This window comes from Amyelois transitella, chromosome 3 (genome assembly GCF_032362555.1).
Source record: "Amyelois transitella isolate CPQ chromosome 3, ilAmyTran1.1, whole genome shotgun sequence".
Taxonomy (NCBI): Eukaryota; Metazoa; Arthropoda; class Insecta; order Lepidoptera; family Pyralidae; genus Amyelois; species Amyelois transitella.
The window spans coordinates 5,921,864-5,941,220 of NC_083506.1; the positions used below are offsets into that span (position 1 = coordinate 5,921,864).

Consider the following 19,357-nt stretch of genomic DNA (forward strand, 5'->3'; position numbering starts at 1 on the left):
CAAATTACACGGGATTAAAATTTATAAATTTTTATTTAAAGAATTAAAATTTGCCGCCCTTTTTAGTAATATAACTAAAAATATAACATATAATCATATGTTATATTTTTAGTTTAGAGAAGAACTCTACTACTTTAATTGTCACTGCTAAGAATAGATGTAAGTGTATATTTTCTTTCAGGAAACTTTTAGGGCTTAAAATAAGTAGGTTCTAATTTATGCCCAGTTGCATGTTCGTGAATACAAAATATGCGTAAGAACACGATCCAGAAAACTTAAGTCAGATAAATACACGGAGCTACTCTCGATGTGACCTCCCTTATCCTTTACAGGGAACCGAATGCAGATAACCTCATGGTTGCCGTTTCCATTAATAATAATGGTAAAATAATTATAAAAACCCTTCAAGAAATATATAAGAAATGAAGCAATACAGATACCATTAAACGCTTAATACACGTAGAGCTTCTTTAATGTATATTTTATTTCATACTCGTGCCTCGTAATTTCTAAACTGCGCGAGTTTTTACGATCGTTATGCAAAATTTAGCTTTATTTATGGCTTTAGAACGCGGCCATATGATGTATTGTGCCAATTCATTTGTTTTAGCCTGCTGCGTTGACAGTCACAAATTTTTCACTGTAGAATCAGATTTCGATCGATGTTTCATGTGGATGAGTTTATTTAACTTACTTTGATGTTACAAACTTTCCATATTGTTTATAAATACATGAATCTAGTAATGTAACGACAAAAATAAAATTAAGTAATTTTATCGCTTCTATTCACGAGTTTAAACATAATATAACTCATTAAAATATTGTGATTTCAGATATTATTTGTCTTCATAAATATAACTCAATGTGGCCAAGCCAAAATCGAAAAAAAATGAAAAAATCTTGTAATGAGACTGAAAGGCAGGTGATAATCTTGATGGGGCGATTGGGGCTTAGCATCGCGCGGAACTGATTGATTAATGGGGCAGAATGCTTAACCCTCCCTTGTCGACCTTTGGTCTTTAGCGAAGACTTATATTCATATTAAAAACTTTAGTCCAATCTGTAATTATTGTGTGAACGTGAATTGTATATGTATACAGAATACAGAATATGTATTCTCTGAGGGATAGGCAGAGACTATACCTTCCGCCTTGCCACACGTTTCCTGCAAATAGTTAATATGTCTATTATCATTGATATTTTCAGTCCCGTCTATTAAGACCACTCGTTACTGTTACTTATACAAGTATAGCCAAGACATACAATAAAACAGTTTGTCTGTACAATGAGTACATTTTCAAAAAAATAATTACTACGATGAAGAAATAAAAAAAAAGTAACCGAGCATGAATTTGAAAAAATAAGTCGGTCTGTTTTTATGTTTGTTTGTACACGCTAATCTCCGGAACTACTGAACGGATTTTAATTAAACTTTTTTATAGTATAGCTCTTATGCCTGGTCAACATATAGGGTATAATTTATTTTGAATCTGGAACAACTGATACCGAACCATAACAACTCAGCTAAACTATAGGAAATATCGAAATGACGTCCTAACAAAAGTTGTTCGATCTGATAAGCATTTTCTGTTAGCGAATTAAAATCGAAGATCTGGAAGACCTGATGCAGAATCATTAAAGACCAGCTAAATCATCCGAATTATGGAAGATAAGTATTGACAAAAGTTGTTCAATCTGATGAGAAGCCAAAGCTAGGCTACTCTGTAATATGAACTGAACCTTGAGTAAATTTAAGCCTATACTTCGTATTTCCAATAACAGTTGCGGACAACAACTAGTTCATTAATAATTTAAAAGTATTGACCTGACATATGCTCACATACGATATATCAGTATAATTAGTATAAATCAAATATTAATTACCGGTAAACGGCAAACACCGCGTAATCACCTGTATCTGAACCGCTAAATGAAGCGACGCGCAGCCGCTGTAATGCAAATATGGTTTCATAATTAACTTTAAATCACACAAACCAACTTATTGTATGACTGTTTATATCAAATAAGGCTCTGCTCTGATTCTCTTGAAAATTTATAAATAATATGTTTATTTTATAACTCATACCAATTATGACAATAGATATAAATCGGAGTATAAAGAATTTATATTATTTACAATATTTACTTATAAAATTACTACAGAATTTATTCATTACATACATACATATAATCACGTCTATATACCTTGCGGGGTAGACAGAGCCTACAGTCTTGTAAAGACTGATGGGCCACGTTTAGCTATTTATTCATTACAAAAATTAAAAATCTAAACTAGTTAGAAATAACTATATATAGTCAGTGAAAACTGAAACAAAACTCGTCAACCTACTGGACGAAGTTTTGCACAGTAAAATTCAAAAAGTTCGAACTCTTTACAGGTTCTTTAGCGTGCAGCAGTGAAGTAAGTCGATGTAATCCTTGCAAGATTTCAGCTAGATCGGCCCGCGGTAAAGGGAGCAAGACGAGACGGCGCTCCCGAGGGCCTCGTTCGAGAGAAGCGATTTTCCGACGCTAGATCTTTTGAAAATCGATGAGGTGTGTATACTTTTTGGCACAAAGTCGATTTATTCTAATTACCAGGCTTTTTCAAAAAACAAAGTCAAGTAGGTAGTAGGTTAAGAAAACAATCAAAAATATTTAGAGCGATCAAATCATTTTTTTAGAGCACAATCGTGCGAGCCACTTTCGCAGCTTGATCGGCTTCGAGTCAAAGAAAACAAACATGAAAACCATGACGATCTTGGTCCCTAAGGTCTCGTTTCTTGCTGCTAGCTTTACTGATTAAATCTAGTCTTACGAGAAGCCTCACGTTCAGTGGACGATATGAAAAGTAAAGTGTGTTCATATTGTAAGAACGTGTCGAGGTCGTGTGATGGTGCCTGTATCTACTAACACCTTTCTCACATTGCATTTGTGCCTCACACATGTTTCTTCGTTGTGAAAATCTGCAAGTATTTTTTTGTGTATAGGCACGGTTGCTGTATTGTAAGGATTACTATAAGAGCATTCAATACGCTGTAGACCGAAAAACGTGGAAAGAAAAAATAAGAAAGGACCCCAGTCCCTGAAGCTTAATGGCGGGGGAAACACGACGAGAGAGAGAGATTCTATAAAAGCATGCGATACGAATGCATGCCAACGTTCGGCATTAGTCTGTACTGATATCTCTATGTCAGGGCATCTGAAGGCTGCACGATCCTTTTAACTATAGCTGTGTGATTTAAAGAAGCGCCATGAAAAGGTGGTTTTCCATTGAAATCCAATCAAATTTTATTCAAATACAACATTTTATTCATTATATGTATTGATTATGGGACATTTCAACGTCATTAAATATTGTCATATCTTTAGGTCTCACTTCATTGGTTGACGTCAAATCAATTGCTTGAAACTAAGTTTAAATGAACAAACCTTATGTATACTATACTACTACTATAAACAGAGCTTGTCACTGTAACATTCGAAGACAAATGCTACGCCGCAAAGGCCGAAGGAGAAGAATCTTTACTAACGGTGCATAAAATAATAACCTACGTATAAATAAACGTAAACTGATTTTGTTATTATTTTCTTGCAAAAATATTTCACACCAATTTTATTAAATATATAGTGGGAGACTTTGACTGTCATAACACGCGAATAAGTACATGTATCTAATTTATAGAATTGATGTCAGTCGACATTAGGATCTTGTTACATACGACACCAAACAAATAGGTGTACACTTAATAATGATTGAACGTTAATTAAAACGACCAAACAACCTTTAACTTCATCAAGGTAATAACAATCTTAATGTGTATACATTTAGAGTGTAGATTTCGGTGTATGTTTTATTAAAATTTGATACGGTAAATAGGTGTCTGAGGGCGCAGGGGTATTAACACTGGCTTATGGCACTGTATTAATTTTGAACCGTAGTAACTTACGTGGTGACAGAACTAAGACACCGACACATAACTCACTTTGTAAGGCAAATGAAACTGCTGCTAAATTTACTGTTATAATTTACTGAATTCCTGCTCAAAGACTAGTGGAACTGTGGAGAACTGCGTGTTTTGGGTTGCGTTATGGTCTGCCATTATGAGTGTTTTATTCATAACGTTTGTAGTGTTAATTTTATTAATGACTACTCATTGTTAGAGGATACGCTTTGCTATGAAAAGGTAAGGCTTAAGTTTTTTTATACAAATGAACCTGTGTTTGTTTATCCGTCTTTCACGTCAAAACCACTGAACTGACGTTCATGAAATTTTGTATTCTTACTAGTATAATGTGTAGTACGGAGCAGGACATAGGTTTTACGCGGACAGAGCCGCGGGCGAAATCTAGTCTGACTATATAACTCCCTCTCGTCAATGACATATACGTGGACTATGGAGTTGACAATCTTCATCTAGTGCAACAAACATGATATATGGTGTATAAGGCAGGGTAACGAAGGTCACATTAGAGTTGCTTCGTGAAATCACATATTTTTAACTATTGTTGGGCTGTAGCCATAAATACTAAGACTAATTCAGACCTACTAATAATACTTCATGTTTGTTTTTTCATTCCTTTTCGGATCCTTTATTATATTGATTATTATATTGGTAGCCCCTTTATTTGTTTATCATAATGACTTAAGTGTATCATGCTATGATGCGTAACTGATTTTTTGAAATCATACAAGAATATTATCCAAAAGCCAAGAATTTAAAAATGATCATACATAAATATTTACTTAAATAACAACGATAAATACAAATTTTCAATTTCAAATATTTACAGTTTACGAATAATTACTTTAAGATTTAAAACAAAGTTCTTAAAGATTGAATTGCAAATAAAATAAAAAAAGTTGCTCCATCTGTATACGAGTATTTCATTCCACTTAATATAAACAAGCAACAGCACGTGAAATTGCGAACAAAAAGAGAAGGGAAAATCACACTGAGCAGAGCTTCACGGGCCGACTCGGTTCGCGAACTACATTACAGTTTACATAAAAACATCGTGTTGAACGACAAAGGGGCATCAACTTTCCCAGCGAAGACATAAGCGAAATTGAATTACACATATTGAAAAAGAAATGTGTAGCTCCTTGGTAGGCGTGGTTTTGTTGAAGACTCCTCCTTCTCAGTGATCCGCGCATGAATAGTCGCCGTCGCGGCAAAGTCGCGCGGTGTATCACAGCACGACTCAGTACCGACCTGAACTCAGGCTGGGACTGTACCACGCCATCACGTAACTTTCCCACACGTTTTCACGAGTTTAGTTTGTGTTGCTGAACGCAAATATCCACTGGAGTTTGACTTTGCGGAATTAATAAGAGTTGCGGAGTGGGGCGCCGACGAAAATAAATATTAGACGATTACACCGCGCGTTCCTAAGTGAAAAACTTGTTGAGTGCTTGTGGAGACTGTGTATCAAATTTGCTGTTTGTCTTAACAACGTGATTATGACTTTCAGATGATCATCTATATGAGTTATTTGCGTAAGTACGTAAAAGTTTTTAAAAAGTTTGTTTCAAATATTTAGTACATAAAGTATTTATTTGTATTACGAAAGTCGTTTAAACGAAAATTTAAAAATAACATAATATCAATAAATATGTATGCAGCGACTCACATTTTTCAATCAGTTACTCATCAGTAAACATTGCTTGCAAGGTTTAATCATAACATGAGTTTAATTAAAATGCAAATTGGAACGTAGTTATAGTGAAAACATTTTGATATGATCTGTGAATTTTCGTTTATTAAATGTTTTTTTAAACAAATACAACCTCAAAATTATGATTTAAAAAAAAATTTAAAAAACCTTCTTTGTCAAAAGATGGAAACGCCTTATTAATATCTATTTTTTTTCTATATCACTATGACTTCATTATCACTACCACAACATATAAACACATTGCGAAAGTATAATGTACAGTGATAAAAAAAACAGCTGTCGACTGTCCGACCCGGGAATTTTGTACGCTACATTATATCGAATTTACGCCAGAAAATAAATATAACTTACATGGCAACACACTCTATCGAAAATGTTGTCACTTTCTTTGAATTTGCTAACTATTGGCAAAATTTATTTAAATTTCATTTTTATCATCAAAATTATAATATTTAATTTATGTACATATATTATATAGTATAAACTAGCTGTCCAGGCAATCGTTGTTTTGCCATAAAATAATTTTTAATCTCTAGTTTAAAAAATGTTAACCCTTCTCACTAAGGGGTATGAAAAATAAATGTTGGCTGATTCTCAGACCTACTCTATATAAACGAACATGTGACACGAGAATTTTATATATAAGATTTATTCACTAAGTGAACAGATTGATTTATTAACAGACGTGTGCCGTGAGGTACCTGGCCCAATAAAAATAAAAGAATAGGACCACTCCATCTCGTTTCCATGGATAATGATGAAAGGCGACTAAGGGATAGGCCTATATACTAAGGATTCTTCTTTTAGGCGATGGGCAAGCAACCTGTCACTATTTGAATCTCAATTCTATCATTAAACCAAACAGCTGAACGTGAAGACCGTTAGCTATGTATGTATGTATGTGAACAGATTTATTTTATATATTTTTTAATGAATGAAATAAAAAAATATTATTTAGTAGAATTTTATAAAAAGTCCTTGCTTTTTTAGGGCCAAATGGTAATAAACCCTTGTCATGTATTCTTTAATTCTGATATAATATAATTATATTTAAATCAAATTTAAATTTTACTAAGAGATCAATATTTTTAGATGTACATATGCAATATATATTTTTAGAAGATTCTTTTTCAAAAATGGTTTCCTTCGGTGCTATGAGCCCGTGGTCATCATCGTTCTCTGGTGTTCATCCGTGTTGCAGGGAAAATACCTGCAATCTGCCAAAAATCACAATACAGGAGTACAGTCAGATTTACTAAAAGAGAATCTAGTGCGAAGTTTTGTTATTTAGTTCATGTTAAGATAGGTTCCTAACCCATCATGAATCATGGTCACACTAGGTTAAAAATAATAACGAGTGGCATGTGATGGCACTCGTTAGTATTTTTACCTATGTATATGTGTATGTGTATGTTTGTGTGTATTTAGAAGGCAATATTTAATCTCTTTGCATATATATAATGAAATGACCGATGTCACACTTGAAAAATATTGATAAAAATCGATAAGCGATCTATATATACAACACCGTATATATAACACCAACATAAGTCAGAACCGTAATTATCAGAATTATGTACTGTATGTCTGTTTGTATTCGAATCACACGAAAACTATTGTTTCAATTTGAATGTGGTTTTCTCTGATGTCTTATTAGGCTTTCTCAGATGTGTTTGGCTTAGTTGAACTTAAAAACTAGTATTAAAAAATTTCTCCCCTCACCCCTCTAAAGAGCAATATAATATAGGAGGTCAGTTTTTATGTCGTGAGACTGTCAGTAAACTTTTACGCTCAAAAAATTGACAGGCAAAAGCTAGTACAAAATAAATAAAAGTACACAACAGTGCAACAAAATGCTGACCATAAATAAATTTGCAATAATCCAGCTGGATTTGAATGCTTTTATGCACCTGTACCACTGTTACATTTTCATTCACAGGTATTTTTACAGGAGCTAATTTCAATGATTGTGCTATTCAAATAATTATTCTTCATTGGTTACCTATCCTCATAATTTGTACACATTCAAGGACAGGAATGTGAAAATTTTATTATAATGTTTCTTCTTAGTCGTGTCACTCTTGACAGAGTGGTAGTGGTCATCATGTAGTGTTGGAGGCGGGCGCCAATGTGCGCCTTACGATGTCCCGCCATTTCTCCCTGCTGGAAGTCATCCTGCTGCACTCGTTAAGTGAACCGCCAATCACAGACTTTATTTGGTCGGTCCATCGCATGGGTGACCTTCCGCGCGGTCGAGAGCCTTCCACTTTACCCTGGACAACAAGCCGTTCTATGGATCCGTTGCCTCTCCTTGTAACGTGTCCAAAGAATGAATGTTTAAACCCGCTATTTTACGCCGCATTGTGGATGCTACAAAAATAATAATCAAGGATTTTTTTATTCCACATATTATTATTTAGTTATTTTTGTAACACATAACTAATCAAGACTCTTTGAAGAAATAACACATTAAGGTAAGTTTATTACCTACTAACTTACTTGATACGCACATAATTGACTCACTCATTGTGTTAAGTTAATGGAAACGACATGAATCAAAAAGTATTATTACAAATTGGTAACCAAACCTAAGTTGTCCTTATGTTGAAAATAAGTTCACAATGTATAATATATATATATATACTAACCACATGTATACATATATGTATATTGTTTTATGAAACAATGCCTCTTTTGGGAAGGAGCAGGCAGAGAGTTATTAAGATTTAAGAAACATATGTTCTCAACTCTCTTCATGCAACCTTTATAATGTGTAATAAAATGTCAGGCTTGTGACACTATACGAATGATCTTGGTTTTATATAAAGACTTGAGTGCTAACTTAAAGTCTGGGTAGCAATAAACTTAGAGCATATCATTACCAATAAAATTTAGTTGGTTCTACCCTTTGTATTACCGGGAGAGGCTATTTGGCAATGTGGGAAATTAATATTACCCTTCAATTAATAAAGCATATTATTTTAGGCCCAAAGAACACCATTACAAAATTTCATAAAGCTAATTAAAATTTAACTGTAAACTTTTAACTTAATGTTTTTTTTCTGTTCTATATGATTAATTAATAATTTCTACCCTCTTATCTTTAATATTTATATCTTACTCAAATCCTATGTTAGAGTCAATACATATTTTTAAGTTGTTCATTAACTTAAAAGCTTCTTGAAAGCTTAACAAGAAGCTTCGTCAGTTTTACAAAATGCGAACCAACATAATTTAATATTCTATTCATTTTCTGTATGAATTTCTGTGTACCTAAAAATTTGAGAGCTTTGATAAAAAGCTGCGGGCTTTTTATTACTCTCTGTCTGTATTTGAAAGTTATTTTCGTTTAATAATGTAATTGGTAAGTATAGACCATAATTCCTACCTTGAGTTTAATTTCTTAGTATGCGTTTTTGAAAAGAACTTAAGTGTGTATCTTAGTTGATTACTTGAAATTATTTCGTACGTTCCCGGTTGCACCCACTTGCGTGCCGCACGGTTCTGGATTTTTGTGAAAGTTCTCACCACTGCCTGGCAGCCTGTTTGGTGCAGTGGTTTCTCTTTTCTCGCCTCTGAATCAAAAGGTTCCGGGTTCAATCTCCGAGAAGATCACGATGTAAAAAATAACTTATTCTGATTAGCTTGCGTCTTGGATATTTATTAATCTAAAGTATTTTATTACAAAATATATTTATTTATTATCTCATTAAGACAACTATTTTCGATTCTGAATATACAATTACTCTCTTATTCCGTTGCTTAAATATTCACATTATGTACTTTACAAATACCACTAGTTTAGTTTGAGCATTCTCTTACAACATTGAAACATGCATGATCAACATGTTTTTATCAGAACTCACATTGGTAATGGATTTAGAAATATTTATTTTGCTTATGTAATCAAAAACCCTCAGAATAACATTTTCTTAATCTAAGAGTTTTAGATTCCCAAATTATTCTATAATTTTCGAAACTACTCGTATTAGGAACTGTGTGTCAACAATGTTATCTTAATGCTTTCTAAATTCAATTTATTTATGCGGTGTATTATCACTTAAGCATTGAAAAATGTCTTATAAATCTTGATAGAATATCATATGAAATGTGGTGTTTCAATAAAACAAGGTGAGTGGAAAATCCCACCACACAGTGGTTTCCGTGTCACAAGTCGTAGTTAATATACTTATTAACGTTAAGTTAGTATCCTATAAGTCTGAAACTAACTTTAGGGCCAGATAAATCTGTGTTATTAGTCTATATATGTGTGCGTGTCATCTGCTGTGTTTGTCGCATATTAAGTATCTTTAGCTATTACAGTGTCACGTTTCATACAGAATAATAAGATTCCACTTTAATATAATTCATGCCACACCATTTTAATAGTATAGAATCGAAAATTTACAGCTCAATATAAATCAGAGTATAAGTATTCCTCCTTATAATTTATGGAACACTCGTACCCCCTTGTTGGAGTAATGGATGCGCCCACAGATATCAGCAGTTCCCGTCTCTAAATAACTCACTGCTCAGGAAACGTAGACTCACTCGTGACTACAGAGCCACTTTGTTTCTCACACTATTAAGATAAGAAATAGACGAATAAAAATCACCTTTATCACTGTAACGCCTGTAATTGTTTTTTAACGGTTCCGGAATGCGTAAAATTTGAATTTCACTTTGATTTTAGATAAGTTTAGGGTAAGTTATACATACAGAGATTGCTTTCAGGAATTGCTTTTTTTTTGGAAATACAGTTTATGTAGTAAAATAAAGTATTGTGCTTGTGTGTTAAAATAATTGTCTTAAATTTCTACATATAAATAAATAATTTTAATCTTCTGTCTGCATGTCACATTAGCTAATACGATTTTGCCTTTCTCATCTACTTGTACAACTGAAACCATTTAAAAAAACATATCGTATCTACATATACCATAAAAGACACTGCACCATCACAGCAGAAACAGAATCGTCAGAATGAAATTCACCAAGCAATTTCAATTACATGTTCATTTTAATGCACCGTACAATATCCAATCAAACATGAGAAATGCCAGACATTCGGCGCCAAGCACTTTGAAAATAAAATGCCGTCCGCCTATAAAGTTGATTCCCCGAAAATAAATTTTCAGCTTCAGTCAGTGTCCGTCGAAAATCAATAGCCGGCCAATATGTGCCTATCATTTTGACATCTAGAGTTTTGTGTGAGTTAGGTTTATGCCACACGATACTTTTTGTGAATATGTTTAAGGCGACATTTAAATAGTTGTGCCGGGAAATGTAAATTTACTGCATGCTGTTTTAACATTTATTTTATTACAACCGTCCTTGTTTTCTCGACAACGTAATAATATAATAAATAAACTAGAGAAAAATATTATGATCAATATTATAACGAGACCTAATGAATCGTTAAAGAATCGTTCTAGATACCCAATTTTAGAAGCGAGCCCATGCAAATTCTTGCTCTTCCTCCTTGCGTAAATGCCGGTTCCATCCTCACCTCTGGCATGGTGTTCAAGGTGCGCCTTTCATCATAATTCTGGATAAAATAAGTCAGGTTATACAGAAATCGACTCCTGGCTGTTTTTCTAACCCACTTTGAATCGTGGTAAAAGCTGAATTTGATGATCCCTTAGTCGCATTTCACAACATCTATAGAAAAGAAGAGGAGTTATCCTTTTCTGAATTCCCATTGGTACCAAGCGGGGGGCTCGGGACAATATTACTGTACTACACTGTAATAGCGTTGAACCAAGCTCTCCAAATAAACAAAATTAACAAAATATAGACAATTTCTGTTTGAAGAATTATAATGGCTACGGTGTACCTTGCTAGAGTCACATTGTATACACCCTTTACTCTTACACGGTCAAAATTATTTGCAGTATTGTATGACGGGCAGTTTTTGCGTGACGTAAAACCATGTAATGACAGCCATTCATTAGGGTCTGCTGTGTTCGCGTCAATATTAAATGGCAGAATACTGACCTATAAGGTATACGAGATAGTAAGTATATCATATAAGTAGATGTTTTTAAAACTTTGCACTAAAACCATGAGTGGGGAATAATGATTATTTATTACGTTGGTACTTCAAATAATGATATATGATAAGAAATAAAATAAATTTATAAATAGAAAAACAATTTATATGACCGATCTTATTATAAAGAAATACAAAGATTCATCCGATCGATTTTCTGTATACATACAAAAACAAAAGGCGATAGACTCGCATACTTGTATTTTGTCATCAAAAGCCAAAAAAAGTAATTTATAAGAAATTTAATTAAGCAGAGAACTTTTTGACAAATGCGCGAAAATAAACCTCAAGTGAAGTAAGGATCTACTGACTATTAATTTTAAAATAAATTATTTTCTTTTCCCTATATAAACAAAAATATAAAATCATCTGCTCTAAAAAATAATCCATGAACTATCCAATTAATATGTCACATATGGCATGGCCAGAATTATCCTAATGAAAATGATTGTTGAAATACTAATCACTTGATTGCACCAAAATCAGGGATACCATCAGTGGTCGAGTCCTGATTACACAGTTTATAATTGGTACTCTTACAAATGAACTCAGTGCCAATATGTCGATAGCGGGAGTCAAATATAAAAAGTATAGAATTAACTCTTTAGTATGTAGTGCACTATGGCGCAGTACTATTGTGCATGCCTCTGTTACAAGGCTATGGGTTTGATCACTGATCAGGCTTTAATGAATAACAAACTTTTTCTGATGTACCTGAGTTTTGTACGATTAGAATAATTACTAAAATATAATAAAGTTGATTTAGAACAAAAACGAAATAGAGCTACAGCTATTAAATACTAATGATTTATATATTTATGTACAACCACAAAAAGATTATTATACAGGGTGACTTTTAATTCAACTGCATAAATTTAACTGTTAAGTGTACTCATCTAAAGGATATTTAAAAACGTTAAAAGAAAAATATCGGTTCATATTTCAGAAAGTATGAAAAAAAAAAACTTTCTATCTTGCAATTTGATAGGATTTTAATCTCAATGTAATGGAATTTAGGTTGAATGTCGCAATGCGCTATGGCATGCGGAGTTCAGTAGATAGCGTAAACGGTTAGTAACCATTTCGCACTGTGAATCTTGACTTGATCTTGATACTAGAAAAATAATTTATGTTTCAGACATTTATTTACATGTTTAATTTTAATTTCTTTTTGTAGCAATGGTCTTTAAAAAGCGTGTGACGTAGTTTTAAAGGGTTTTAAAATGTGAAAATGATGACATTTAATTTAAATAAAAATAGGCTCAAACGGCACAGAAGCATGGGTATAGTATATGTTTAAAAGGATGCAGTTGTTTTAAATGTCACCCTGTATATATTTCACGGACTACTTAAAATAGTTAAAAATACGCCAATTGTCTTCCAACCAAAATGAAACCAATAATGAAAGTATGACTTAAAACGTAAAAAAAAACTTTCTCCTACCTTATTCCTCTTCTTTTTACTCTGTATTCTTTTTATTTTGTACGGAAATGTTTTCAGTAGCTAGTGAGTACTCATCAATTTGAATATATTGTCAGCACTGACAATTGTCTGATTAAAGTGCAGATTCATTTGATGACTGAATTCTCTTGTTTGGATCGTCAATGTTTGGAATAAATCAGAAACAAACAAAATCAAATTTTCTTTTTTTGAGACATGTTTAAATGCAACCTGTGACCATTAGATCCTACGTTTGTCTCGTTTCTCAAAACTACTGTATGTAATTTAGACTGCGAAAAAAAGCTAAATATAGATACTACCAACCAATCAAGGTAAAAATGAAGGGCCACCTTTGTCCCAAAGAACCAACTTCATACACACTACTTCCCACGCCATATCATCTTGATATTTTGATTATTTTAAAAATAAATTCGAAAAGGTTAGCGAATTAACTCACTATTAAACAACAACAAGAAGCAAAAAGATATTCCACGTATATATTGATATTAATTCTTATGAAGCACTTCACATACGGTCTTAAAGTATTTTAATCAGTACACCTACTGCTGTTTGAAAGTAGGGCGTCCTTTATCCGCTACAAAAACAAGTCAAGCGAGACAACCCTAAAAACTTAACAACAAACTATTCCGCTCCTTACAAATTGGAATAATTCACTATACTTCGCTGCATAACCTTAAAGCTTTATAAGTTGGTAAGTTCCTGTGTGATAATTCGACGCGTACAGGAAAGGGAAAACAGGCTTTAGTAGGCATTAATTAACAATGCGACTGGCTATTGCAACGTTATCGCGCTTTTGCGCGGCCTCGCCACAGACTAGTATTGCAACATATTGGCATAGGTACTGGTGGAAAAAAATAAAGTAAAATAAATCTTCTTCGACTATTTATAAGGTAATTTTTTTTTACAATACTCTAGAGGTATCTAAAACTAACATTATAACCAAAAATAAAATGTAATAAACCATATTTAATCCATAAAAAACGTTAATTTTATTTAGAAAAACCAAATCCATTATGGCCAATGTAATCTTTGAAAGCAAGGTTTCAGTTTATTTTCCAGCCTCTGCTTTTTGTGGTCGAGCTATATTAAAAACTCTCCAGTTCTGTAAAAGTTGTCATTGCCAAGCTATATTTATAGTATCGATTATCTGATCCGATTTCCTCTTTCTCGGTAGACATAATGTCAGAAATATCTATAGTCATTTGAATTAGTTCGACTCTCCTGTTAAAAGCTTTCTCAAGTAATGCGAGGAAGTTAGCTTGTCTATTAATTGACGCTGATCATTTGGTAAATTAATATCAGTACTGTTGAACCGCAGTTATTTTAGCATTTATTTTTATTTATTTATTTATGTACACAAAATTATATACAGGAGTATTTAATACAGTAATTTTAGTACAAAGGTGCTACTTATTGTAATAGAAATCTCTTCCAGTAGGTAGACCCATGAGAGGAGAGATGAGTTTTAGAACAGTATGGTGTATGCATAAAGATCGTTAACATATTTAACTACATATACATCCTAATACTTACATAAATAAACGTGGAACAATAAAATAAATGACAATGAAAAACTACATATATATATATGCCAAACAGCTGAACTTGGATAATCAGTATTTTCATGACTGTTGGCTCTATCTTCCCGCAAGAGATTTAGACGTGAATGTATATATCAAATCTATTTATTCTACCTTATCTTTAACTAACTATTTTTTTTTTCACACAAATATAAACATTTCAAGTCAACAAAAATGTACAGGAAATCAAATCTGATTCCGAAGACAGTTCAGTTATTTATAAGTGGTGGAATATGTCTGTTGGTATAATAGGGACAGATTTTATGTATTTTATTGTAACGCAACTTATTTTAATTTTATAATAATCATGCCGCTTTTCTAGGGAAGTATGTGGAGACTTTAATTCAAATTGCCACGATCCCTGCATACTTGTTTGCCTCATCTACTCGTACTTTCATCACAAACAATGTGTCTATTCATGATTAAAATTGAATAAATTGTAGTAGTGAGAGAATTTTTTTACTTAATCACAGATTTGAAGAAGTAAACTAGCGAAAAACTTAATATGTCTTACCACGTTTGCATAGTTTCTAAAGAACCTTAGCACCCCGTTTATATGCAAAGCCGAAGTACAAGCCAACATCGCGGCATGCACGCTAAACGAATATTTTACAGCTTAGGTCACATCTTATATACAGTGCATGCAACGTACGTATTAATATAAAACTCTTTCTTAAAATAAACCTTAACAGCTAGTATTCATGAACCACATAATACCAACAACTATAAAGTTATACTGCTTTTCTATAAAATTTAAAGGCCAATGAAGTGAAGTATTCTACCGCACTTATAAGTAGGTAACGTTGAAGATCAGAAGTTAGTAGAATAAGTTCCTTCTTATTTGATAGACATACATAAATATTTAACGCATCTATCTTAACGGAGCCCACTCCTCTTCATTCCATAATGCATTCATAGTTTGAATATATCCTTACTGTTTTACGACACTTTTAATGGGGCAAGTTTAATTAATCATTAGATGATTTTCGACTCCATTTAGAAAGATAAATATATTTTATAAGAAATATAGTACTCAATTATTTTTAAAGACCTACTTAAATTTGTATAATTGTGTATTCTATGGGATAATAACTTATTTTTAAAACAAAATAAATAAATATATATATCAGATCTGTAATCCACGAAACGGATATTCAGTTATATATTTGATTTTTACCCTTTAAGTAATAAAGTTGCGACATGATGTCTGAAAATATAAATAGTATACAGGTAGGAAATAACCACAATAAACTTCGGTAATTTATCAGTGTCAGTATGATTACGTAGTTTACCTTAGTTTTCAATTCCACTTAGTTTATTTGTAACGAAACAGGTATGCGGTTTGTGCTTATACAAATATTGCGAATCTTTGATATCAAATTCTTTCCGAACCGACCGCACGTAGCCGCACATTCACTCATATTTTAGATAACATTCGACTGTTTCTCTACTTCGCAAACGGAATGAGAATAAAAGTAGGAATATTTTTACCATTCTTGCAAGACTTGCAGGTAACAGATAGTGGAATTTATTGTTAATATTTCGTTTGTTTAGAATCTTATCTAATTCACTAAAGTATTTAATTTTTTGTATGTTTGTTATTTCTTCACAATTGAATTTTGAAAATTTTGATAAAACTTGGAACAAAATAATTTTAGACCTAGAAAAAGGACAAAGGTGTTTTTTCGGTAGTGATTAGGGGAAAGTGAATTTAAGAATTTCGCCGGCGGAAGGTAGTTCCTATTCTAATAATTTTTGTGTTCCTTATAGGATTCAGTCACACGCGGGCAGAAAGAGCTGCGTTGCTCTAAGTGTTGATTAATAACTTAAATAAACAACAACCTGTTATTACTTCCAGATGTAGCTGTAATGAAAATGTTAACGAACAGAAGACATAGAAGAATACAATAATTCAAAATGAGAAGGTCGAGACGGATGAAAAGCGATGGTAGAAGGCAGCATAGGACGGTGACACGCTGAGGCAAGATGACGGCGCACACGCGGCACGGCGGACCCCTTGCGCGCCTTCTAGTGCTGGCTGTTCTACATGTCAATTTTGTTGGTAAGTCACTTTGATCTACTAGATTTTGTATGGGAATTAAAGGCCCAAGCACGCCAATCGCAGGTCAGAAGCAGCGCAGTTTGAAAGCGTGTCTTTACCACGCTGGAATACAAAAACTTTTCGAACTCATCATAATGTAACTTAGACACGCCCCCGCTCGAACTGCTCTGCCGCCGTGGCGCAGTGTGACGATAGGATAAGTCAGGTTTTAATACGAAACGACTTCCATCTGACCTCCGCAACCTTTGCAGGAGAACCTTAACTATTTAAGATCATGACAAAATATATCCATATCATTTCAGGGGATTATCTATCCATATTCAGTACACCAAATTTATACCATCTAAATTGCCCACATGCTTGAAAGAGTAACCACCATCCATAAAATATATGTATGCGTTTTGCTTTTAAATTCAGCATTAGAAAAATCTAATATTAATAAAGTTACAACTTATAACACACCGCCATTTTTACTACGCTTTTATTTTCTTCAAGGATTAAAATAGACTTGGCTCGTTATATTGTTATTACTAAATTAAGCTGAACCTTATGGACCACATCGCCATACTAATGTAAGCTTGTCTTATATTGGTTAGTTAATTACTATAATTTATAATTATTATTAATTTTAATTTATTTTAAAAAGTTGCAACAGCATAAATGAGCGGTGGCGTGGATATTTGAATTAAGTAAATTACGATGTAGCGACTGGTGGCAGAGGACATTTGCGTGCACAACAGGGAACATAGGAATGGCCCGCATCACACATTCTGTAAAGCCAAGTCGCAAGGCTTTATGTTAATTCAGTATTATCGAGCTATTTATGGTAACAGGAAATGTGAATGTTGCACCTTCATTGCGAACGTAGTTTATTTTTTGGATTGGGACAGGTTTTTTTCTTCATTAAACACCGTTTATTTTAAACATAAAATTGGCGTTATATTAATTTCGTAAACATATTGTAAGCCTTTAGGTTGTCATTATTACTCATGAAAATGAGTAAAAGAAACAAAAATTTGTCGATTTTTTATTCAAAGTTTCACCAAGTTCACTACATTATTGATGTTCTGTAATATAATTGATTTCTGCAGCCAAAATGCACATAACGAAACCCCCTTTTAGAAAACATGGTACTAGTACTTAATTATTAAAGTTACAAAATTTCCTTTCTTAATTCATTCTATTCTGTGCCACGTCCACATTTGAACCAAAAATAAAGCCAATACAAATATTCTAGATTTGAAAGCCGGACAGTCTAATTTTGTTCATAGTCGGATTTCACACAGTGTCAGTGGCCTTTACAACGTCCACCCGGTCCGAAACGATTTTGTTTTGCATTCGGTCTCATTTCACAAAGTGCAAGCTTTCACAATACTAGTAAATACGACTCTCATGACACCAAACTATTTGTTTACATTGTAAACAAAGATATCTCGCATGTTTTAAGTGACATTCCGTACTTGGCTTGCTTTCATTATATATACACATTTAAATGGATTAAAACTGTCTTGATTCCCGGAAATTTAGGGTAGAACCACTCTCTTTTTTATAGATGACGTGAAAGTCACCCACGAGAAGTGGCACATTAATTTAATGCAAGCGTCTGGTCTGGTATCTAGGAAAAAAACAGTATGCCAGCTGCTTCTCTTCCCGTGCACTCAGAGTCAGAAGACATTAACTTGGGATTCTTCTTAGATAACTAGCAACCCGATACTATCTCAATGTCTATACCAGCCTTTTTTAATACTGATGGCTCTGTCTGTCCCAAAACGGCTTATTAAGCATGCACAGATTAAATACCTCAATTCGAACCTTTTAACTAAGCAAAACATGATCTTATAATGATAATTTGGAATCGGAACTGCACAGTGAATATTTTATAAACAAAACGCGACATGAATTAAACACTTCGCGTTCATTTTCAAAAATGTTCACCATAAGTCCCAGAGAGACATTTCCAAATGGGTCTTTTGTACTCACATTTAAAGCAATTCATTCGACGATGATAAAAATATAAAAGCGTAGGTAGAGTAACGTGGATAACCCTTTCAGAAACTCAAAGCGTTGCGAGCAATCCTCATTGAAAAACGGCCCACGGGTCAAAATGTCAGAACGCTCGGTGAAACACGCGTGTGTCCTGTTGGAAAGGTTATGGATGGATTGACTAAATCTCTAGGGAGTCTATTCTACTTGCTTGTAAATATTGTTATCTTATTCGTGACATAAAAATAAGTTTATTGAGAGACAAAAACATTTTTGTTGCAACTTGTCTATATAAGTATCAACATTTACATAATAATCATAATAATACAATATTAACTAGTCAATCATGGTAGAAATGAAATATTTATATATGACACTATATATACCACCCATTATAATAAATGGATAAAGTGTAAACCCTTTAAGAAATATCAACGTATAAAAGCCACTACATTACCATGACACCGCAAGCCTTAGCACTGACGAGAGCATCACGCGTAAACCCGTCTAGTCACATCGCGACGGAACAGTGGAATTAAA

The 19,357-nt window shown here is 33.2% G+C and overlaps 1 protein-coding gene across 3 annotated transcripts in view; it reads left to right on the forward strand.

Moving 5' to 3' along the window:
* The first annotated feature begins 5,222 nt into the window (after positions 1-5,222).
* LOC106135418 (lachesin) overlaps positions 5,223-19,357 on the forward strand; it is a 65,052-nt gene continuing 50,917 nt past the window's right edge. For 2 of the 3 annotated variants that reach the window (XM_060951120.1, XM_013335707.2), the window contains exons 1-2: positions 5,223-5,504; positions 16,631-16,834. In XM_060951120.1, coding sequence (XP_060807103.1) covers positions 16,759-16,834 — 76 coding nt within the window. In that variant the 5' untranslated portion in view covers positions 5,223-5,504; positions 16,631-16,758. The remainder of the gene's footprint in view (positions 5,505-16,630; positions 16,835-19,357) is intronic. The other variant, XM_060951126.1, reaches the window with a different exon arrangement.